Raw genomic sequence first — 24,694 nt, forward strand, 5'->3', positions numbered from 1 at the left:
ATCACACATTTGCTCGCAGTCAGTAACATGTCTGTGGTTTAGTTTCACGATCGGATATTTTCACAGACCACCTCGGCATAAACCCAGGCTTACACGATTAGGTACCGTAACTAACATTTACTCACAGTATATAGTTATGCCACGATGTGCCTTATTCAATCAACCCATCCCCAAATATCCGAATCCAACATTTCTCAGTATACTGAATACACCATATCAGGTCTCGCATTCCTTAAAAGTCGCTACATGCACGTAGTAAAAGTTTGCAGGCTACCCATCCCCAAATATCCGAATCCAACATTTCCTCAGTATACTGAATACACCATATCAGGTCTCGCATTCCTTAAAAGTCGCTACATGCACGTAGTAAAAGTTTGCAGGCTACTTACCATCCATCACAGTAAACTCTGATCTTTGCTCGCGTTACCTACACGATATAAGAGGGTTTCATTCATTGATCACGGTTAAACTTGAAGCTTCACGAATATCAGTGATCGTGAAATCACCGCCGCACAGTTTACCGACTAAACTTACCTTCATTTCTTCTCGAATGGCTGCAGTACTGTAAAGATCCATATGTATGGATTGAGCTATTTATAGAACAACTGATGCGGGAGCCCTGATTGAACAGACGATTCTGCGTCAACGTTTATCTTTCTCGGTATAGTCTCGATTCCGATATGTGCGGCGTAACGATTATTCAAATTGTCTACAAAACCTTCATTTTTTAGATTGAGAATATACAGGAACGTAGGGAAATGCGGTTTGGTTGGTATTCGCTCTATAGCAAAGCCATTTTTGCTTTCATGTCTATTCATATTTATTTTTTAACTTCTACATTTAGTCACCTACAGAACTACCTGATCTTTTATTCGCCTAATTATATTTGCACTTCACCTAAGTTTTTGTCACCCGCCATTCTGTCAGAAGTCTGTTCCTTTTCATTCCATGGACGAATTCTATTTATAATATTTCTTTTATCTATCGTAAATCTCGGAAAAAAAACAAGACGTGAGCTCCGAGCCCTGGCAAGTGAGGATAGAAAAAGTAATAAGAGAAGAAATTGTCAACCATTTAATTCATCTGTGACAAGTACGAGACCTTTATTTACACATTTATAGCAGTCTTGTATGACACACTGTACAATGTATATACCCAGTAACTTATATATGTATATATACAATTATCATTATTATCTTAATAATTATTATTATTATTATCAATATTTTATTATTATCATTACAGGCAAGTAAAGAGAAGAAAAACCTACAGACTTGAAGCGTATACACAATCACAGTGAACAACCTGTGTTTGCACGGTGTAACAGTGTCTCTAGTGACTACTTTCATTATCAGTTCGTGAAATTATATCTAAATATCGTTTATAAAACTACCAATTCCCACATGATAAAATTTAGGCAGAGCTTTTACAGGTAAAAGTTACATCTATGTAATGGATAGCATAGCGCCGCTTGAATTGGGTGAAATTAAGCATGTACATACAGATCTGACGGATCGGTTTTATGAGGTCAAACCCTTTTCATAAGATTTTTCTACGAAGCCTTTCAAGGGGAATTAAGCTACAATTCATTCAAGTAGCTACGGAATTAAAATCAACGATTCTCAACGCTCCGCCAAAATAGAGAAATAGACACCTACATAACTCAATCAATGTGATTTCCGTTTCTGCTATGTTTTGTCCTCTGCGACAGTTTGCATTTTCAACGCAGAAAGGCCACAGATGTTAACATAACCTCATTCATACTTCGTTCATTGTTGATAACATGCGAGTAAAATCAATTTCTTATCAAATCAGACAACAACGAAAAGAATGATAGAAAAAAAAAGCATAAGAGCTTTCATGCTAACTCATGGTTATCTTCGACGTGTTCAAAATGTGTTACTCTGTTTAAAATCGGTACAATTTCATCAGTCCAAACACGACCCATCACAGTGAACCCCTTATTGAAACCACAGTTCAGTCCAAGGTGGAATGAACGCCATGTGTCAAACTGAATCTAACATTCATCCATCGATAGAACTTTACATCAGACATAAATATCATCATAGGTAGCTGTGTCCATACAAAAATAAAATATTAACAGAACATTAAATAATAGGTGATAATTACAGTTACCGGTTTGGCTTGTTGCATAAGCAGCCGTCATTGAGAACTTAAACAGTGGAACCAGATGAAGATCTGCCTCCTGGTTCAAACAAATTGTCGGAGAAATTCAGACATAAATTTACATCGAACAGCGAAACCTGTCACAAAAAACATCAGGGGACCAGAAAATGTGTTTATTATAACCGATAGTTTGTTACATCCGTCCTATTTGGGATGAAATTCTAGATTTACAATAACTGAAGTCATTATATCCAAGGTCATTATTGTGAGGTTCCACCGTAAACCGAAATCTAAAGAATGAACTCTCGAGGCACTCTTAATGATTCGAGTTTTACATACACTGTTTGCTATTCGTAATTACGGTCGACACCTCTCACAATACTCAGGCAACTGATTGAATTTTAAAAAGTTTCGTTCTGAATCTCAGATCTTTAGCTGGGTACATATTCTCCAGGTCAAATCGGTGAAACATTTACAGTTCACACGCTACCAAAACAGCTTACTGTAGTATAACATCATCAATACCGACGTATGTGGAATCAGTAACACAACAGGGTGCATTAAGTACAGGTTCAAACTGATTCCAGTGAAACAATTTTAAAACACTCACGTACCGAGCAACAAGAGATAAATAAGAGACGTTACATCATCGAAATTCAAATCTCATGATTTCATAATCATTTCGAATATATGCCGGACTCAGCTAGCGGTTCAAAGATAACTTCAACAACTTAAAACCTTCTACCGGCTACATCAACGTAAAATGAAACGATTCATTGACCTGTTTAGAGTCATTCGCACTAAATCAATTAATTAATATAAATCTCAAACATTATAATAGTCCTTATCTATCTATAAATTACAAATGGAATGGACTACTTCGCGCTAAAAACACCACATCACAGCAAGGCCTAGCTTTAATTTCTCGTTAGAGCGCGCAGATGTTGATAGGGCGCACACTTCATGTTGCCACACTACACACATGTGCACGCACACATACAGAGAGTTTAAACACGGTAAGAATTTGTTTGTTTCTTTTTTTTTTTAAACATCACGGAATGCTGCTGCTGCTGTTGGTGGTGACGATCAGTTGTGTATTTTAATCGCTTTCTCCAGGTAGTTGTATCGCGATCGTTTCGGCGCTTTGTTCATGTGATCTAAACCGAGCCATGGACGAGCTGGCATTGTGCCAGCTGCTGAAACGAAACCAATCAGTGATGACGCATGATCTGATATATTTCCGGTATAGAAGATTTTTCGATGATCCAACATTTGCTAATATCTCACACATTTCTCATTCTAATAGTCTCGAGATTGATCTTAATCTCATATTCAGAGAATCAGTTGATGAGCATTAGATAATCTTGAAACTAAGAATAATTAATGTTATGGTATGTTTCATTATGAATCAGTGATTTCAAATTCTGGCATGATAATCCAGTGATTGTAAAGTGACCCGAGATTCATGAAATAGCTCACTGTATGGCTTCGTAGTAAAGAAGGCCCATTAGCCAAGTATGAAGAAAGTATCTGCGCTAAGCACACTAGGGTAAACTTTACTAAAGTTAGTTCAGAACGTTTACTCACTTGGAGTTGAATGTGAGGTGAAATCAACTTGATCGACTATATATTCTTTCTCATCTGGTAAGTATGTATGTCTTCCCATAATTATGATAGCAAATCTCCACTGGAAAAATACAGAAACATTAAACGCTGTAATGCAATGAGACACAGAACTAAATACAGGAAACAGTGTCTACATTTGAAATCAACAATTTCTAGACACCAAAAACGTAGCAAAATCAAATATGAAAGATTTCTAGGTTCGAAGCAAAATCTATTACAAAAGACCAATTAATTTCATGACCTCTTACCTTCTCAAATTCTTTATCTGGAACTTCTAATCGCTTCTGAATTCTTTCTTTTACTTTGGAGAACGGTTCGCCCTAAAATAAAAGTAATGTTTAATCACGTTTTATGTCTTCATAAGGATTCAAGTCTGTGCTAAAAAGATAGAAATAGGTTAAATAAAACCCAAAACCTACCGTTTTTAATTTCAAAATAAACGGCGTTCCAAACGTCGAAAATATCTCCTAAAACGAATAAATACCGAAACATAATTCAACTGTAAACATGAAACACCCGTCCACTTTAACGGAATTATCTCACGAGGGAATTCAAGTAGTACCTTGTGAAAGTGCGCGACCGGTATCAAGAACTCATCGGACGAGAGATTCGCTTCGTCAGTCGGGATTTCTTCAACACGAAACGATTTGTTTCCCGATACGTTTAAACATTCTAATAGCACGTCTTCAAGTTGTATCGAATAGATCTTATTACTGATAATTTCTAGTAACCTGTAATCATATCAATCAATTATCATTATCATTATTGCTACGAATCCGATCAATAAACTTAGTCAAATACGTAAGACATGGACGGAAACTGTTTGTTTTTACGAGCCATCTAGCGATCTCAACAAATTTCCCCGACTTTCCCTGAATTCCAGGTAAGTGGCCATCCTGTTTCGACCAATCTGGCGTCTTTAGTCGACCTACCTAAGTTTTCCAGAACCATTCTCGCACGCAAATTCGATCTCTTTCTTTGCCTCGTGTAATAAATCTAATACGGAACCATTTTTATTCGGGTATAAAATGATTTCTTTCTGTAAATGAATAACGAAGATTCTCTTATTCATCGTCTAAACTGTGATAGTACCATTTAGAGATCAGATGGTAACATTATCCTTACCTCATCTTTCAGTTTCGAGTTGATCCAATTACATTTGAACGGTCTTTTGTTTTCCAGTTCATTTATTCGAATACTCAACTACAAAACGATACAAATCTTGATTAAGCGAAAGCTTTAGCAGAGATGAGAAACCTACTAAACAACACTAATAATTAAATTTGTATGCATATAATAACTATCTTTTCATGGTCAAAAAGAAATTCACTTTTAAGTTCAATTTTGTAACTATTAGTTCTGCAGAAACATTCTTTTTGTAATGTATTTGTGGTATTAGTGATCATTTCATATTCAGTAACTCAGCGTCGCCGTAATAAAAAATATTTGCCCTACCTGCTGATAGTATATTTTCTTCGGTTGTCTCGGTTTGAAGTACGTTACTAAATCTTTAAGCGTGCCTTCGTACGAACACTTGATTGCATGCCCCGGGCCCTCTCGATACCTGTACAACCGAAAACAAAATACAGCGTCAGTCATCGATACAGTACACACAGTCTAGTTCAAATCCAGTTTCTTCCTTTAACGGGTTTTGATGAACCTGATGGCATCTCGACAATCTGCCACGGCACAAAACCCTGCCTGATTCCAGGTACTAGCCTGATTAGCCATGATTTCATTATTAGCCAATCAGAAATCAGGTTTTATTTCAGCCCAGGTATTTATAACATCAATGGAATTCGTCTAAGTGATTATACAACAGGCAACCTGAATCCATGCCGATCGAGGAGGGTGAGCGATACATACCCTTGCGATTTAAAGAACTGTAACAGATCAGGGTCGGTCGATAAATGTTGAGCTACGGCTTTCGCTACTTGATTATAAGTCATACGTTGAGACAATTCTAATGTGAAGCCAGGATCATTATTTATAGTTTTATCACAGAAAGTCACTTCTATTCTATAGTACAAGTCTCTGCGAAAATAAAAACAACGAATTTCACAGTTAAGTTCATACAGCTCGTACCGGTAAATGCTTCATCCCGGGCCAGTTGCTCAACAGACGGATAAATACTGTAGTAACAATGAACTTTTAATTGTCACCATGTTAACTATCCACTGGTTGACTCTAAACAACCTTTGAGAAAATGCAGCCCCTGATACATGATAAATTCCACAGCACTATCTAACAAGATCATTACAGATAACGAATTGCGCAATAAAAGATTTATCTTCGCTACGAAACCAAACGGGAATTCATCTAATTACAGCTAATGAAGTGAAATAAGCAACAATTCAATCTTAATCAAATAAGACTAGCTGCCAACTATGTAGTATGTATAAAAGACCCGCGATATTGAAGATGATATCAGAAACATCCATCTAACAATCTTCAATATTGCTGGGGCTACAGTTGGCTAAAGATAACCAGCGGTTTTATACCAAAATTACATTGAACTCTTAATTGTCAGCGTCAACTATCCAGTATCCACTGGTAAACTTTTAACAAGTCTTGAGCAACTGAGTCTTTTATGCTATATAATCTACTGATTCATACTTGTAATAATCTGCAGCGGTGGGTAATTCTAAATGGCTCGATTCAGATTCCTGTTTTTGAAATATGATTATATCGCCATCCATCAATTCTTCCAACGCTTTCTCTAAAGGAGTTTCTAAATCAGCTATATGTTCAACCATGTTCGGTTTCACTTCCTACGAAAACCAGAAAATAGAACAACGATGAGTGAAAAGATGATGATTAATTGAAAACGATGAAACGACAGGGGAATCGTTGAGATGTATTTTACCTCGAATAGGACTAGCTTTGTATTACGTGGGTATCCCGCCCTCTGGTTTAATAATGGCACTAAGTCAGCTGAAAAAATCAAATACAGATAGTACAATCAATCAGTTATCATTTGATAAGTCACTATTTTTGAGTCAAAATTAGTATATTTTCAGTTCTACAATGTACAAAGTGTGAAATCATGAAGTTTCTAATTAGTCTCACTCTCCCTATAAATATTGTTATTTCTTCAATAAAACACTAGAAGCAAAAGCTTGTATTTCTAATAAGATCAAGTCCCTAAAAATCAGTCTTCACATTCGTTATTTGAATAAGTCATTAACATAGTTATTATCCCAGCCATGACTTAACCATGTTTGACTGTAGCAACTTTTTTTTAGTATAATCAACCACGGAAATCTCTAGTTGACAACACTGATTTTCATTAAGGTTTTGCGGCAACTTACACAGTTTTTTAGTAATTGAGACACAAAGATGGCCGCAGTATGATATGCTCTTCGTTTTCGGGTCGTAACGTTTGAAGAATAACAGAACATCACCTGAAATAGCATCGAAATAGAAATACATCTTCAAGCTGTAATGAACTGATTTAATTAGTCCCCCATGAGACATTGCCGCAATAAAAGGTAAACGTTCTTTGAATTGAAAAGCAGCGAAATTGAACGAATTCTTACTTTCTTTGTCGAACGACGGTAGGTGTTCTTGCGAACTGTCGAGATCTTTCGTCTCTATGAATAGCGTCCACGGATTTTCTCCCTCAGATATTTCTTGCACCTGTATCCAAAAATGATAAACAATGAAACAATTAATGATCTAAATCATCGCGAGTATAGAATTGTTGATTTGTCGTGACCTGGGTTTTGGTAAAATTTGTTAAATTCCCAGAGTTTTTTAAAAATGTTTATCATGTCAGTGGCCACCATTGTTTTAGTGAATACTCACAGTTTTGTTGGCTTGGACGTCCATATCTATCACAGACGGTCGGAACGTTTGATTTTGCCGATAATTTAACGCCCACGGTCGAAGGTCAAGGACAGGATATTTCTGTAACGACGACACGCAGAACGTGGTATGAAATATTCATGAAAACATATAAGTCTTGTAGAGTGATGAATGAAAGGTCGTCGTCACTTACCATATTTTCACCTATCATCGTCATGAATTCTGTAAGTGTGGCATTTTTCTTCACTTTAAAATTTCTACCGAAGAAAGAAAACAATAACATGAATTTTAAGTTGAATTTAAAACAGTTGTCGGATTGATGAACTCTGGAATCTTATCAAAATATATTGATAAGAAACTTTTCTTTCATTTTTCATACACTTTTCAAATTTTTCAATATTTTCCTCATATTTCACATCAATCTGAACCCCGTTAAAAACTTAAGATGACTACTGAACTCAACTAGACAATATTCTACACTCAACTAGACAATAATGGATTATTCACCTGAAATTGACTTTTTCAGGATCAAACAGATCGTTCCCTTGATGACCGTCAAATAGATCTTCAGTAACCACCTGCACATTCATATACATGTGAGCCTCTGAGCGCTCCTTACGTTTCTGAGCTTCTAATCTCCTACAAAACAACGACAAACACATTATTCAGTAACATTGACACTAATGACAATAACACTGCGATGATATCATTGAGTATTTAAGATTACAAACTTTGTAGATTTATAGATCAGTGGTCGACACTAAAATGAATATAAAATTCTCAAAATAGTTCTGGTCTTATATATGATGTAAACTAAATTCCTTTAAAATCAACAAGTCATAAAACTAGTGTCAGCAGATAGACTACCCCTTCCCATTCCACATTCCCATTTCATCGGCATCTGTTTTCTATCAAACTAATTTTCATTAACTTTTTGGTGGTTGTTTTTTCTGGGTGCTTGGATCCCTATGGGACACAGTCTCATCTAGCCATGTACCGGTATGTAAGTAACGATATGCATGTTTTACCAAGTTTATAATAACATATTATCTATATAGCATATATATATATATATATATAAACATCATAATCATAAATGCATTTACTTTTCTTCTTGTAACCGCTGTATAAGCGATTCAGGTATATCTTTTTCTGTGACTGGACATAATACTTCATCTACAATAAAAGTTTGAAAATGATAGCACACACGGTATTCCGTTAAGAGGTAGAACGTATCGCGGTCAGGCAGTACTTACTAATAGAGCTTTCCCTGATATAAACCAACATGTAAGCATTAGTGTAATGTTTAACAGAGATATCATCCTCATTTCCGCCGAAATTGTTATCAATCGCTTCTTGTTTCGTGCATCGACTGACGACATCATCGTCAAACTTACACCACTGAAATAAACACGCTCATATAACACTTCACACACGTTACATTACTTCCAATCACTGAAAATTACACGTTCAAGTATAGCGTCTTATTGAATGGATCCTTTTTACACGGTGGACACTTTCCTTCAATTTACAAGTTTTTCCTGATTTTCCACGTTTTAAAACACAAAATTCCGAGAGTATTCAAAAATTACGGCGTTAAATCTGGCAAAGCTGCGCAGAGCACTTGAAGAGACAATGAACGCGAAAAATTGTGGATCAAAAAATGAAGAACACAAAAAACCATTTGGTATCAATAGCAAACAAACTAAACTAGTTGTAATACAAGTGAGATTATCATTGCCCCCATCGCGTCATCTGTGTCATATGTGACAATAATATCATTGTATCTTAGTAACCGAATGTACAATTCAAAGCAAATAAATGAACCGACCTTTCCATCTCCTTTAGGATTGATATACACAACGTAATGGCCGCCATGGTTATCTCCGCTGTGGACTAGAACTGCATGTAATATATACGCCGCCGGAGTTTTCTCTTGTTGCTGTAAAAACGTTTCCAATGACAAACGTTCCGGGAACTCGAACCTACAAAATGAGAACGATTAGTAAAATTGGGACGTATCGATGAGATAGGTCGAAATGTGAATAGCATGAGGCGTAAATATTCGAGTGAATTTCCATGAAATTAGGAAAAAATCCGAAGATAAAGATATGTTTTGATCGGTCCCTAACGAAAGTCTGATAGAAGCGGCTGGTAGAATTTGTTATCTGCCAGTACAAAACCCTGCCACACTAGACCGAGTGTGTAGCTTAGACGATGTCATTATCAGCCAATCAGATATCCCTTTATCTTAAAGTTTATCCATGAAATTTGCCTCAGGGATTAAACAACAGGCAATCTCTGATAAGTGCCGCGAGTTTTTCTTTTGACAAAACTGTGCACCCGGTTTAGTGTGGCAGGGTTTCATGGCCTGGCTGAGAGTAGCGATGCCATCAGGTTCGAATTTCCGCTGAGGATGAGTGAAACAGAGCTCGTATTCGTAACCCTCGACCGAGGAGTGTTTTAAGTCAAATTTCGACGCGAGAATTGCCGAACCGGGTTCAGGTCCGACAGTCGACGACGATGCTTACCTATCATTGATTTTAATGTTTGTATCAGTGATCGGGTCGTATTGAAATCTCATCAGTTGTAGATGTAAAACCGGCGGAAACGACAGAAATATAACGCCTTTACCGGCTTCCTGTAAACCGTGTTCACCGGCGTCGTATTTATTATCTCCGTCCAACGTTTCGACCGTTACATATTCCTTAAACGACTCCATTACTGAGAAAGAGAAACGACGAGATGAGAATCTAATAAATGCGGGAAAAAACCGGTAAAATACAGACGATGTCATAAGGTTTCTTATCTTAAGACATCAAGGGATGAAACCGTATGAAACAAAGATATTATTATCGTCACTATTTCGCTAAACGCTGTGCGGGTTTTAAATACTTACTTGTTTTCTTGCCTTTAACATTTAGTTGAATGTCATAGAATGGCTCTTGTCTCGACGATACATAATTTACATGTTTACACTGTATGAAAGACTGTTCAAAAAAAAAAAAATAATAATTCACACAATCAATCAACCGTTTCACTGCGTAACTGCACTACCCTGCATTTTCGAAAAAAAGTCCTCATCTTTTTATTTCATTTCATACAAAAATTGTCTCAAATGCATCTCTTGACTCATTGCTCTTTACAGGTTTAAGCTAGAAATCAATAGGTGCATGATGTTCCCAAAATGTCATACACACAGCAGGTGTCACTCGTGATTCTAGGACAACTGCCTCCCGGACAATTGTCAAGGGGGCAATTGTCCTGACCGGGTCACTCGTATGACGTTGAAAACATCATGTGCGGCAAAAGTATTAAAAGTTCACCAGGAATAGACAGCGATCAGTTCAGGGTTCATAATAATTTGTCATTTCGGATTTTGATGATAAAATGTCAAAATTTAAAAAGGCGTTTGTGGTAGAGCTTTACGTAATCGTGGTAATATGAAGTATTCTGGACGGGATGAAGCAGTAGAAGTTCACTTTATGTCGCGAACAAACATTCTATTCTGACGAAATATTCTTCGAAATCTCACAAAATTCAAGGATTTTCATAGAAATTTCTCTTTAAAATTAGAGAAGATGCAATGTCTTAGGATAACGAAGTGAAGTAAAGAAATTGTAGCGCAATCTTAGAATTAACTCGATATCTTACACATCGAGTTATGAGTCTGAGGACAGCGCGAGTTTATCTCGCACCGACTGTGTTCGTATTCGATAAACAACAACAATGTAGTGAGCGGTAACCATAGCAATATAACTACAGAAAGAGCGACTCGAACTACGACGTTATCGCGGTCTAAAACGAGGACGGAAAATAAACCGATATCCGCGGGGTCGTTTTTACGTGCGCCGGAACTGAACGACGGAAACAGTTCGCGATACTAAACTAGTAACGTTACCAGAATAATATCAAGGGTTAGGGTTAAGAAAGCGGATACGATTTACTCCATCAGAATCACAGTCAAATGCAAAATCATTCACAATTCAGTTCCGCTTCCAAATCATTAAATATTATCAATTGGCTTCTTTCATAGACATGTAATTGAGTATCAACCAACAGCTAAGCAATTGAATTCTGAGACTCTTGAAAAGTTCTGCACTTACCAACATTTTTCCTTCAAACAGTTTCGGTATTGTACCTTCAACACAAGTTCCTTTCATTTTGCTTTCCATATTGTCCAATAACTGTAACAATTATAAAGAATTAAGGCCAAGCACACTCGGGACATAGTTACGAAATTAGAGGCGTCAATCACGTGGATAACTCACCACCCTGCATAGTTCTTGAACATCGTGTTGCATAAATGAGTCCAACGTCTCCCAACTAGAAATCAATTCATTTCGTATTAGCAAATTAATTACACGAACGTTTATACCGCTTTCATTGATCAACAAACAATCAGACATGAAAACAAGGCAGGTTAATATCAGCCCCACCCATTTTACACGCAATATTCAATATTTCATCAACATGCTGATCCGGCTGATATGTTTAAAGGCTGATTTAAAACTCTTACCCGAATGATTTTGTGAGTTTTTTCGTTCCGACAGGTTTATCGCTGAACTGTAGTTCGTAGAATACTCGTTCTAAAGCCAGCGCGACACTTTTCGATGAATCATCGCTTTCAGTGGGCATCTGATACACTGACTGTAAAATCAATATATTTACACAATAATACAGGATGGCCACTGGCATTCGACATGCTTCCCCCCTGACTATTCCCTGACTTTATCTGCTAAAGATCTGATCAATTAACATAGTCAAACGCAAAACATAGAAGGAAACAACAGTATGATTTTACGCGTGATCTAGCAAACTCGAACACACCTCACTATGGTCTCTAGAGAGAGAGAGAGTCCGAAACTTTGTGTATTTTGATTTTAATGTTTGATAAATAAAATACACTTTTAAGCTATTAAATTTTATGTACAGTGGATTTCAAACTTATTAACGTAGGCTTTTTCACTGTTTTTCATCTCATTCTACTTGAACTTATAGGATTTTTTTGTGGCAACGTGAAATGTTGATGTGTTGTCTGTACCTTTCGTAGTTGGTTCGTGAAATATAACGTCTGTAATAGTGAGTTCATATAACACGTAGCACCTTGATTCTTCAGACCGACGTATCCTGTGTGCTTCTTAGAATCCCAGCTAGAAAATCATGAAATAATAGAAATTAAAACTAGCTAAAGAAATGAAACTTAATATTCAGTCATACGGCAATAAGTCAACCTGATCCTGATCATTTGAAATATATATCTGATTTTTAAGAAGCGAGGTCAGTGAATGGCAACTAACAGAGGAAATAATATGAAACCACCGGTACTTACCAAACCCCGTGAGGTGCATCGGCTTGTACGTGAACTTCTAACGTGATAGAATCTGCTTTCGAATCGTAATAGCCTTTATCAGTATCCAGTAAATCCTAGAAAAATACAACCAAATTCGATAATCAATTGGTTTGGGCTAGTTTCGGATAACCGCTATAAAGTGGTGAAATTTTACTCACATTCCAAGTGATGAATTGACTAAAACCCCAATCATTCTCTTTATTATAGAAAATGTGCTGAATCCCTGAAAAAATTCCAAAAAAAAAAAAAAACAAATTTTCAACGAGAGTTCAATCAATGTTAATCAAAGTTCGTTAAATCGGTTTGTCGAAAGCTATTCGACTTACGTCTGGTAAATGTTTCACCGTCACTTTTAGCGCTCAGGATTTTCAACTCCGCCGTTGCGTTACACGACCATGATCTGAACATGACAACAGAAGAAAAGCTCTGACTGTTGAATCAAATTAAACCATATCCAGTTTGGAGTCGCCCATATATTTCCTATTTGATTCGGCGTCACGAATTTGCGACCTTCAATTAATTAACTAACCCGGGCTGACTTAAAACTATACCATTGGGTTATGCACTTCTCGGTTTCGGGGGAAAATAGGCAGTCAAGGTATTAAAACCGGTTCGGGGTAAACAACCGTAGTTCGCGAAGAAAAACTTACGAAGAATCTGAATCGGCATTACATTGCAGGAAGAATCCTAGTGTTTTCTGATGATGTCTATCGGTATGTTGATTATATCGAACCATCGCCATGATTTTCCTGAAAACAACCAGAAATAAATCGTGTTAGCGTTTAGTACAGTTATCAATAACCTTCCTCGGATAGATGCCCCCGACTACTACATATTTCTAGTAATTCATCGTTTTCTACAAAAATGAGAATGATTTAACATCGAAGATTAGTAGCCTAATTGAAATGAACAAGAAGCTACTCTGATTTTTTGAGTATTTTGATATTTCCATCGAGTGTCAAAAAATCAGTAGAAACTACACTCAAATACTAGTCGTAGTGAGGTTGCAAATACTTTTTTTTGGTTAAAAACAGTCGAAATCAGCGCCTTATTTATACCGAAATCACTTACCAGGGTAAGTTCCTAACCATGTACGGAGGACTAAGAATGGTCTCTTTCAATTTGCTGATGTTTTCCACAGTGAAGGTGAATGTGGCTTCAGCGCGTGCTTCGTCTATAAACAATTCATCGTAAAGTTTAATGACAAAAACTAACAACAACATCATTTCATATAACGTGAATAATTGATTCAGCAGGAACAAAAAAAAGGGATGCCATTTGAACTAGCATGAACTAAAATTAGCCCAGTACCATCATACCCGCATAAAACAGCCGAAAACCTGCTTAAAATAGATCAGGGAATCGAAAATTCCCCAATATTTCCCTGACCCTTGACCAGAAATTCCCTGATTAGATTATGAAATATCCTAAGTGGGGCTGTTTTTCATCAGGTGGTTATTAGCAACAAGAACAAGACACCAAAAATTCCCGAGTTTTCCCTGATTTTAATCAAAGAAAGTCGAAAAAATAAATGCGGAATTCACTGATCTGTAAGATTGCCTCGAAAGCAAAATATATCGACCAAATCTAGCGAATGAATTCTTGAGCACTAACCCTCCTCCATATCTTCATCGGGTTTCTCATCAGAGTTGTTGTGTCCGTTGACCGCCATCGATTCCGTTTCAGTTGCACCGTGTTCAACCACAGCGCTATCATCTACAAAACAAACATCGAAACCATCGCGCTTCAGATACCTTCATCGAAACTGATAAATCATTTCCTCATCATCGCACGATACACAAATAACGAAATTATAATACAACCCAACCGATATAATAGAACCCTTATGAAAACATTTAAAAATGTCGCTATAATAGTGATCTCCTTTATACATTGAGATAAACCTATCACATACAATTAGCAATACGCAGTATACATTACCGAAAACATTTTTTGTTCGTTCACTTTTGATGTAGGAACAAAAGAAGTATCATAAACATCAGTCATTCTTATTCAACACGAAAAAAGACTTCTAATAGAAAGTGTTTTATAGGTATTTGTAGTGGATAACTAACAATGAGCAGTTGTTGGGCTTTTTAAGTTTCGGTCTTTTCACTATAAACAACATGAGTTGACCAGGAAAAGTTGACGTCAAAGATGTATTGTGCCTGTACATAGGCGTTGACAAGCTATTCACCTCATCAACCTGTAGTGTAGGCTTTATCTATATCCTGTTAGACATCACAAAGCAAAAAACAGGAATTACATATATCCGAATGTGCTGTAGAACGTACTTCTTGCTTCCCATTACATCAAATTTCACCCTTTCGGTTTATCAAATATTTTCATTAATGTTATCATCCCGATGTCATTGTCAATCATCGGAAAAGATCCTTTCATTTTCATTAACTTTTCAGTTCAAAAATGTTTTACCAATAAAAATCATATCAAAATCTGCTATCACAATTTCAGGCTATGAGAAAGATGTTTTCTTTGTTTTAAATTGGCTGCGTAAATCCAGGGAGTAAATGTCAACGACGACAACCACAATGCATGCATGAATATGATAGAAAAACAAGCCTGCCTGCTTGCCTGGCCAAAATCAAAAATACTTTCATTCATGTTTTCTATATTCGACCGATTGACGGCTGTTGAACTTACCGTCGTGAGTATCCATATCTTCTGGTTCGCTGTTTTGTTCCGACTGTTTCTTATTGATAACATGATTCATGATGCCGTTGTTGCCTGTTGCTGCTGTTGGTGGTGATAGTTGTGGAGAGGAGGTGTCGGTGACCGTGCTGCGTTCTCGGTGCTGGTTCGTAGGGCTCGATACCGGAGTTTTCTGCTGGGACACGGTCACTTTCACGTGTTTACTCGCGATGCGCCCAATTTCTGCAGTATATCCCCCTGCTTGCAGGGGATCACCACTCCTAAACGAGTCAATGGACGACTGATTTTTGTTGGAAATCAAATCGGAGAAATTTTTTGCGGCCGCGACGAAAATAAACAAGATGGCCGCCAATATTGTGGTCCGAATTGCAGCATGGGAAAATCTAATTAATTTAGCCTAGCAAAATCATGTTCTTTATGCATTAATCGATTTATTCTCATTACAGTCATTTCTAGATGGTTATCAGATAGCTACATTTTTAAAGCTTCAAAGCTCAAAATAGTATATTTGATAAAATCAGCTATGCAGTAGTTCGGTTTAAAGTTGATAGATGGCGAACTACTCGTTTCAATCTAAAATTTTCGATTCACTATTGTCCTCGTTATACCGCAATTCAATTTGAGCTCTAAAAATGGATCCGTTGTCGCAAGAAACACCTAAACAAAACCTAGCCCGAATACCAAACGAACTAAAAGATTCTCCCAAGAATTCCTTTCGGAAAGAATGGATATTGATACTAGACTAAACAAAACCTTCAGGAATAAAAAAAAATTAAAAAGTTCCCATAAAAATTTCCCTTTATTTTTCATTCACATTTGCAAAATTACACAAATCATATCATTACAGTTTCACCAATATTTCTTATACAACGCAATCTAGAAAGAATGACAGCTGAATTAACATCGGCGATATAAAGGCACATTCAAGATATATATCTCAGAAATCGTTTCTAGTGAAACAGTAAATATATCCCGACACTTTTATATCTCGCATTAACAACAAAATAGCAAATAAATTAATAACTTCTGATTAATGATGTACAATTTCAGATAGCTATGTTACTATTGAAGTCATTTCCACTTGCGAACTGCGTACATTTCTCAAACACAGTTTAATTAAACCTGTGGTTGATAAATTGTTAATCCCCTCCCCCTTTACCAACAATACTTCATAAATCAATGACTCTTATCACTCAGTCTATTAATATTAACACTGACATACTCGCACACAAGCGCACTAAAGCCACTAATCTTGCCCGATATCCAAAATGACCGAAAATGACAGAGTCCTTCGATGTTGTTTTGAGGTATTTTCAACAATCATTGAGTATCATTTTAAAGGCTTTCGACTCAAGCTTACAACATTCATTTTGACAAGAAAAATGACGAAAACAAAAAAAATAAATAACATACCGAGGACGTTTAACAAAACCAGGGCAATCTATGATTCAATATGTGAAAAACCAATCTATCACCTTCATCTTGGCAAAATGCAGTAGTAAGGCCAACATGAAGTTATACATAGATTGGTGTTTTTAGAGTCAGTGAATCTTGTGTCCCCAAGTATAGGTACCCTGTTTTGAGCCTACTGGTTAACAAAAACACCTAAAAGGCAGTTCAAATACACATATGAACCGCTAAGATTTTTCTCAATTCTTCCCTTCATATTTACCCAATTCCTCAATCAAATATATTATGAGAATAAACAGTTTTTGAAATACCCGAACTGTTTGTTTTCGCGTTAAGAGTTTGATTGATAAATCAATACATTACAGACCCTCCCACTGAATGAAAAAATGAAGTATTTACAATTAGTTTGACTGGGTAACGAGGACCAGAAAAACCTCACTTACAACTACAACGTACTGTTAGCCGTCTGGAGCGATAGCTTTAAATTGAACAAAAATAATCCAAATTCAACTAAAAAAATATTTCCCTAAATTGATAATTGATATTTTTTAGTAATTGGCAACTGCAATACACACAAAACGACTAGAAATAGAAATAATGATAGTTAGTATTGATAATAGGAGTAGCTTGTACGTAAACATATTTATCACAGTTTTACTCTTTCAAATAGTTATTTCAACACATTGAGTCAACATGAACTTCATCATTAATTATCTGCCCTTTAACTTAAGACCTCTGCAGCTCCAATACAAGTGTCTTTCATATGTTTTTGTGAATGTAAATTAATCGAAGCAGAATGAATAAATGAATTTGTGAAAATAAACTCAAAAGCCTTGTCACAGTTCATACGTAGCCTCAACGTTTTCCAAATATATTCAAATTTTTCCATTTACATACGTAGGTCAACCTCCCTCTGCAGGGATTTGCAGCAAGACTCTTCTACAATACAAAACCCTGCCACACTAGCCCATGTGCCAGATACATAGGCGGCTTAGATGATGTCATTATTAGCCAATCAGAAATCACGTTTCATTTTAGCCGGGTTTTATCTGTGAAATTTATCTCAACAATTATACAACAGACAATCTGATTGGTACCGCAAGTTTTCTTGCAGCAAAAACCTACACACCCGGTCTAGTGTGACAGGGTTTCGTGCCGTGACCGGGTCTAGTGATTATACCATCAGGTTCAAATACCTGCCGAGGGATAATGTGTACATGGTAAACTGATTTAGGATGTTGCAGTGAAATGTCGCTGACAAGACACTTCTCACTTTTTTGAGAAATTTGATGAACTGCTTTGAATGAGAAACTGTGCTTGGTTTTGTGAATATACAGTAAAGGAATAAGATTTGTTCACATATTATCAAAGACCGAGATGTTGCAGGTCAGGCAACAAACGGTTGAATTAAAAAGGGCATTAGCCGAAACAACTTTGCTTAAGTAACAACGTACAAATAGTTTTTTTTCTCAGTTCACAATAATACATTCAAAACCATCACAATAATGCTCATTTCTACATGTTAGATCATTACAGCAAAGATGAACAATCTGCGTAATACATTATCATCAATTGACTGTGTATATATTGGTCTAATACAGGTAAAATAACCGGCATATCCTACGAGAAAGTCAGCCAATATGTGCCCACAACTCGGCCAATACGAGGAAAATGTGGTTTTGTTGCTCACTCAGACCAATAGAAATGGCCAGTTGATTTGTCAATTAATTTCATATTTTCTAACTTATCGAGTGTAAGTCTGTCAATACGGCAGTTTAATATGAAAATAGCCATTAGAAATAAACTCAATCATCATTGGCAATTTTTGATTGTTCATCTTAAATACACGTAAGTCAAACCCGCTTGTAAAGCTGGACACAGTTACACAGCTCTCGATGAAATTAGGTAGCATTATTTCAACTCCGGGTGGGTTTCATTTTTACTTAAAAAAAAAAGAAGAAATATTCGATAGTACTGTACAATTTGCCGTTTCAATCCACAACATGTAATGAAAAGCAGTGGCAAGAATATTCATTGACTATTGATTAAAGCATAGACACATCTTTACGTACATCTATGCGCACAAATTGATTCTGCTTACACCAACAAACCTAGAAAACAAAATCTTATTTGAGATTGAATAAACTCAAAAGATTCGTAACAGCCTCTTTGGTCGCCTGTAAGACACAATTTTGAAATTTCACCATGTTATTCGTTTATCAGAAATAAAAAAATTCGATTTTAGTTTCTCCTAGAATTCAACGTTGGGCCGCAACTTGTGAAATATCGGCGAAATCTTGACAACTATTAGAGGCATTTGACGCCAAAATCTCCTTCACAAATAACAATAATAATCATTAGACATATTTCTCATTTCAACACATATACGTATATAATCTAAATTAACTATGATCATTTTGTACAACATGAGTTTCGATCTCAATGAGCCGACCGGTCCGAATATACGCGCAACTAATATAGTCTGCTTCGTTTTCTGCCAGGAGAGTCCATGATGACGTCATTCGGGGACGCCGATCGCTTGCGTTCGTTGTGCCGTGAAAATTCGTTCATAATAAAACAGTTCAAATCGTCGATATTATTGCGAGACGCCGGACGATACTCAACGCTGACGTTCGACATCGCTCCGTTTAACCCTGAAAATATTCAATAAGATCAGATCGTTAATATAAGTGATTCATGTGATCATGTGATCCATACAGGGCCCCTACAGGTACTGATTTAGGTTTAGTTTTCTGTATAACTTTCTAAAATTGCCTATTTCTCAAAATTGAGCATTTATTACGTACGCATGAAATTTGAATTTTCAACCCCCCACTCCCCCTGTACGCAATATCGGCCATTTTATCATATACATTAAGCATTACAGTACGAAATTGCACTGACCCCTACCCCTCCCCTAATGCATACGTTATAAATGAATGACCCCGAAAGGAGTTTCAAGGACATTCAAAGGTATTTTCAGTTTAGAAGTAGTTTTTAAGGAATCCAGGAGTCATAGAGACCATTCCATAGTTCTTTTATCTAGAGTGAAAGCTAGTTTCAACTCCATTCCTTCACAGGGAAAATCATTTAACACCTGACATTAACACAAGCATAGAACTTCCTGTATTTTATTGTTCGTGATAAACACCCGTTGAAAAGCTACTATGCCATCTGACAATAAGGTAACATTTTCTGGTAAATTCACTGGACCTTCGCAGACAGTAAGGTCTCTCAACTGCTGCCCTTAATATTACAGTAGAGCCCGCTTAATTCCGATCATTTGGTATGAACAAAATTCATCTGGTTTAGGGAAAATCTGGATTCTAAGTCATTTTCTTGTATATTAATGAACAAACAGACTGCGAATTATGTCCAGATTATTGTCCAAAATTCAGACCAAGCAGTTAATGGGTAGAATGTATTTTAGTTCGTTGAGGTAAGAAATTGATGATTTAATTAAGGCGGTCTGACAAAACACTTTAACATATGGCTGCAGTCAAGAAAGTATTAATAAAAATTGTAGTATGAACTATTTGATAGTGAGAGGACCGTAATAGGATTATATTTTCTCAAGTCCCGATGTTGGCGTTTTGACTGTAGGTATATCATATCACAATAATACATACCTTGCAGAGCTAGAGCGTCCCTAAACGGCTGTAAATCAGGCTCCTCGACGTGAGTCTCGACAGCGACCTGCGACGGCTGACGGAGCGGGGATGACCGGCCCGGAGGTCGAGCGCACGTAGCCGATGGTTTGTGTCGGGGAGGCGGAGTTTTACCGCATAAAAACGCGACCAACTCCTCGCGTCTGATGTGACGTCGTCTTTTTTTCACCCAACTCAAAATGTCTTTCGTACGTTTTTGTTGCCCGTAGTGATACGCCAGATCAGCGGCACGCCGGTTACTTTCTACACTATCTGTAAATTCGCATCGAAAACAAATAAACCAAATTAGTCAAAACATGTTCTTGCCAAAGTCGGGTATAACAGGGTGACCACTTATATTAGATATTCCTGACTACTCCCCGACATGCACGTTGGTTTCCCTGACTTGATCTGCTTAAAATCCAATCAGTTAATACATTCAAATACAGAAGACATAGATGAGACTGTTTGATCTTATGCGCGATCTAGCAATCTCAACAATGACTTTTTAGTTTTTACACAAAATTCCCTGACTTTCCCCGAGTTCCAGGTAAGTGGCCACCCGCTACAATCCAAAATAGTGGCATCTTATTCATCTACCTTTGTACAGCAATGTGACAGCACTAGCAGCATTTTGGAATGGTATCCAAATAGAGAGACCTTGTCTTGAATCTGAAAACAAATATACAACAAATACTTGAACAAGTAAATAACTGATGGTTTTAGTTAGTGTAGGGTTTTTCAATGAATTACGGTCAAAACGTCCGCATGCCAAAACGTCCACCTGTCAAAAACGTCCTCAGCTTAGTCCTCTCCACTCTCAATCAATGGTAGTAGAGAGAGGGCGGCACCTTACAATAATCACCTATAGGAACCTTGATGTTCTAAAAAATCTAACTTTTAAGCTGGCTGAATTTATCAAATTAGGTCGTGATGTATTTAGATCCCTCCTCCGATAGTATGTAATTAGTATGCTGTAAATAACGTTTGTCTTAAGTTTTAAATACTTTTATTTTCTGTTTTTGTAAATGATTGATCAATGCCTCATACGCAGGTCATATATTTAGCTTATAACTCAGATTTAACAGTAGTAATAACTATATGCATCGACGGAATTTATTGTATGATAAAAATATTCTGGCGCCAGTGAGGACGTTTTGACCGACGAGAGTGAGGACATTTTGACCGGGTATGCGAGGACGTTTTGACATGAGGACGTTTTTTCAACGACTGAGACAAGACAAAGCCATGGCAGTAGGATAACGTATCATTGGAACATCAATTATTTCTATAAAACAAAGGTCCCATGATATTCAAGTTCGTTCCCCTCTTTCTGACCCCTTATGATCAATCATTGCTTTTTTGTCTTGCAGTGGGACGCAGTCGAGTCTGGTACTGACTGGTGTATGTTACGTTACGATACGTTGGTGGTACGTAAGTAGGCCTTTGAGCTAAATCAATCAGATTTACTAATTTTCAGAAACATAAAATAAATAAATCAGTGTATTACCCTTGTATAACTGAGCTACGGACGCCGCTGAATTCTGGAATGAAAACCACATTTTCTGAGTCGAGTGTTCACTTGCCAGTTTCTCCTCGGCGATATTATTCGGATCACTGGAATTGTTCTCGAATTCTTCAATGCACTGCAACTCCCAATTCGTCATCCAACACGAATTGTTTTGATCTAAAACGTGGCTATCGTCGGCCATTTCTTCTATATTTCAGTTTTCCGTTATGATTCTCCCTTCTATCCGGCTGTTTAAGGAGGAATATGCTGATTAAAGAGGTTTATTCCAACCTCACAATTTCGAGATTTTCTCCAGCCTTGTTTACTAGGTCATACAGCGCAGGCGCAAGCAGCTGTTCAACCATTCACTTCCGTTACCCATGGTTTGTTTCGAAGGTGGCAGCACGAGCCGGTCACTTGAAATCTCAAAACCCTGATCCATCGAAAAGGCTCTTAGCTCTTTACACGGCAGCTTTTTCTTCTCTTATATAGCTTCATTGTTGATTGAACTGTTATCAGTGTTCGTCGACTCACTGATTAAAAAAAAAAAAAAGACGCTGTGGGACAATGCCCAACTACGGGTCCTCCACATTACTCTAAAGAAGAAGAAGAAGAAGAAGAACTGTGCGTTTGAAATAAACATAAATGACTGATTACTCGCATGCCGCAATAGGAATACCAACACATCTCAACCAGCACGTGCTGCCTCCTGATAAAATGTGAATACTCTCGCGTGCCAGTTCTGCTGTCGTGTCAGTTCACACATCCACCGTTATCGCTATATAACCAGGCAGCAATTGACGGTTAGGCCATGACTCTGGCGGCGGGCCGGGTGCTCTGAAAAATATCTCGAACTGATATTGCCTAGGGGTTGTTCAAAACTATTATGTAACTCTTTGGAACATTCTTAATTCAGTGAGTAATTCAGTGAGTCTGATTACTCCAAGGTTAAAGAAACTATCACTGCTGATTGGGAGAGGGGGTGTATAACATGTGTTATACTATAGGGCCGGGTATTGCCAGTTGCAGGGTGGAAAGATTTCCCCAAATTTTTGAACAGCCCCTATGGTAGAAATTGGGGGTATTGATTTCCAGCTTCAGTAATCGACATGTTCCCCAAATTTTATTTTGTTGCATGTAAGTTTGCAATCCTTGATGACGCTGACGTCATCAATCACATTGGATAGTGCATTGATATACCTAATCGCCAGCGCCACGGCGAAAATACTACACAGCAGGTGTTTTTCAAGTGCTTTGAATCGATGAGTTTCATCATTGCACACCGGCGAGCTTTAGATATTATAACAGTATACATTGTTTTTACCCAATACACACCTTATGAAAATATTTTATCGCATTCAATTTCTCGATCATGAAAAAATAACGGTTTGGAGATTTTGAATGATCGACGGTCATTTTAACAGAGTGCTTTTCTAAGAGTCGAATCGGGATGATCATCAGAGGAGTTTCCGCGGGGTCTTAAAGCGGAGAAAATGCAATTTCAATCCAAAAAACGTCCTGGTATTTTCATTTGTCATGATTGCAATTCTAGATTCGTAAATAACACGGGCGAAATTCAATGACTCTATTCAAGTGTACGTACATGTACTGAATGCATTCCCCCGAGTTTAAAAAAAAAGTCAATGCGATTTAAATGGTACGTTTGAGTAATCCGGTTCGAAACAATCAAAATTCGTACGAAATAAGTTAGTAACCTATCGATTAAAACTAATACATGTTAGTTAAGTGGCCCTTTTTAATTCTCGAGTCGGCGTTTGAAAAAAAAGTTTGGCACTTAATTGGGGACATTACAAAGAGCACGGTAGCAGACTTAAGAAAATTCAAGTGTCTGGAATCATTTCAATGGTGGAATGAAATCGGGCACATATTCCATTACATTTCACCATTTACTTAAAATCGGGCATATATTTCTTCAAGTATACGTCGGCAATTTTTCTCCAATATCCCCCAGCATTCACTTGGAATGTTTAGGCTTTTGTTTTGATATTGATAATTGAACAGGTCAGGATATGGGCATCCTCTTCTATGCAAGTTTTGATATATTAGTGAGTGCAAGTATAGGCAGATCAGTGTTCACCTTGATGGCACATGTATATATGTATTTGAAGTTTGGATAGTGACGCGTAGATCGTCCAGTATCCAGTACGGGATCATTGATTTATTACGTACGCATAAAATTTGAATTTTTCGACCCCCCCTCCCCCCCCCCTGTACGCAAAATCAGCCATTTTTTCGTATACATTAAACATTACAGTACGCAATTGCACTGACCCCTCCCCCTCCCCTAATGCGTACGTAATAAATGAATGACCCCTACCTAAGATATTGGCAGATCTCTCTATCCACTAACTCCGAGCCACTTTGCTTAATGGCGCTTGTTCTAAAATGTTATCCATTTCCTATCAGCTTACAGAAATTCGACAATTCACGATGACATGAACAGCCAGAAAGTAGCAGCAACTAGGAGCTTAATTTCCCAACTCAGACTTTGTAACCAAGTAATAGATCGATAAAGCTCCTCTG

General features: G+C 37.2%; 2 protein-coding genes across 3 annotated transcripts; both read right to left on the bottom strand.

The window, feature by feature from the left end:
• Positions 1-1,197: 1,197 nt before the first annotated feature.
• LOC141903156 (ubiquitin carboxyl-terminal hydrolase 7-like) lies at positions 1,198-15,920 on the bottom strand. 2 transcript variants are annotated; one of them, XM_074791158.1, is made up of 32 exons: positions 15,575-15,920; positions 14,528-14,629; positions 13,985-14,087; positions 13,564-13,662; positions 13,240-13,313; positions 13,072-13,136; positions 12,893-12,987; positions 12,605-12,713; positions 12,080-12,210; positions 11,832-11,886; positions 11,667-11,747; positions 10,460-10,550; positions 10,092-10,284; positions 9,392-9,545; positions 8,817-8,961; positions 8,667-8,736; positions 8,068-8,199; positions 7,754-7,817; positions 7,561-7,662; positions 7,293-7,392; positions 7,065-7,157; positions 6,620-6,687; positions 6,370-6,524; positions 5,620-5,787; positions 5,209-5,317; positions 4,879-4,956; positions 4,686-4,792; positions 4,316-4,484; positions 4,173-4,220; positions 4,002-4,073; positions 3,715-3,814; positions 1,198-3,320 (listed from the first exon to the last, which is right to left on the bottom strand). In XM_074791158.1, the coding sequence occupies exons 1-32, from the start codon at positions 15,642-15,644 to the stop codon at positions 3,214-3,216; spliced, it is 3,309 nt and encodes a 1,102-aa protein (XP_074647259.1). In that variant the 5' UTR covers positions 15,645-15,920; the 3' UTR covers positions 1,198-3,213. The 2 variants fall into 2 exon arrangements, with proteins under 2 accessions (XP_074647259.1, XP_074647258.1); XM_074791157.1 differs by having other exon boundaries at positions 1,198-3,323.
• A 443-nt stretch (positions 15,921-16,363) lies between these two features.
• LOC141904020 (HUWE1-associated protein modifying stress responses 1-like) lies at positions 16,364-22,518 on the bottom strand. Its single transcript, XM_074792460.1, has 4 exons — positions 22,151-22,518; positions 21,241-21,312; positions 20,623-20,913; positions 16,364-19,647 (listed from the first exon to the last, which is right to left on the bottom strand). Exons 1-4 carry the CDS (start codon positions 22,350-22,352, stop codon positions 19,466-19,468), a joined length of 747 nt encoding a protein of 248 aa, XP_074648561.1. The 5' UTR covers positions 22,353-22,518; the 3' UTR covers positions 16,364-19,465.
• Positions 22,519-24,694: the final 2,176 nt, after the last annotated feature.

This window comes from Tubulanus polymorphus, chromosome 4 (assembly GCF_964204645.1).
Source record: "Tubulanus polymorphus chromosome 4, tnTubPoly1.2, whole genome shotgun sequence".
NCBI classification, from domain to species: Eukaryota; Metazoa; Nemertea; class Palaeonemertea; order Tubulaniformes; family Tubulanidae; genus Tubulanus; species Tubulanus polymorphus.

What these genes read in the sequence shown, in the direction of transcription:
- LOC141903156 (XM_074791157.1), bottom strand. Translation starts at nt 15,644, where the DNA reads ATGAATCATGTTATCAATAAGAAACAGTCGGAACAAAACAGCGAACCA. An exon ending in TCACGAACCAACTACGAAAG is followed by an intron (nt 12,211 to 12,604) that starts GTACAGACAACA and finishes TTGATTTTACAG; the next exon opens with TCAGTGTATCAGATGCCCAC. An exon ending in TATCAGGGAAAGCTCTATTA is followed by an intron (nt 8,737 to 8,816) that starts GTAAGTACTGCC and finishes CTTTTATTGTAG; the next exon opens with ATGAAGTATTATGTCCAGTC.
- LOC141904020 (XM_074792460.1), bottom strand. Translation starts at nt 22,352, where the DNA reads ATGGCCGACGATAGCCACGTTTTAGATCAAAACAATTCGTGTTGGATG. An exon ending in TGTCACATTGCTGTACAAAG is followed by an intron (nt 20,914 to 21,240) that starts GTAGATGAATAA and finishes GCGAATTTACAG; the next exon opens with ATAGTGTAGAAAGTAACCGG. An exon ending in GGACGCTCTAGCTCTGCAAG is followed by an intron (nt 19,648 to 20,622) that starts GTATGTATTATT and finishes GAATATTTTCAG; the next exon opens with GGTTAAACGGAGCGATGTCG.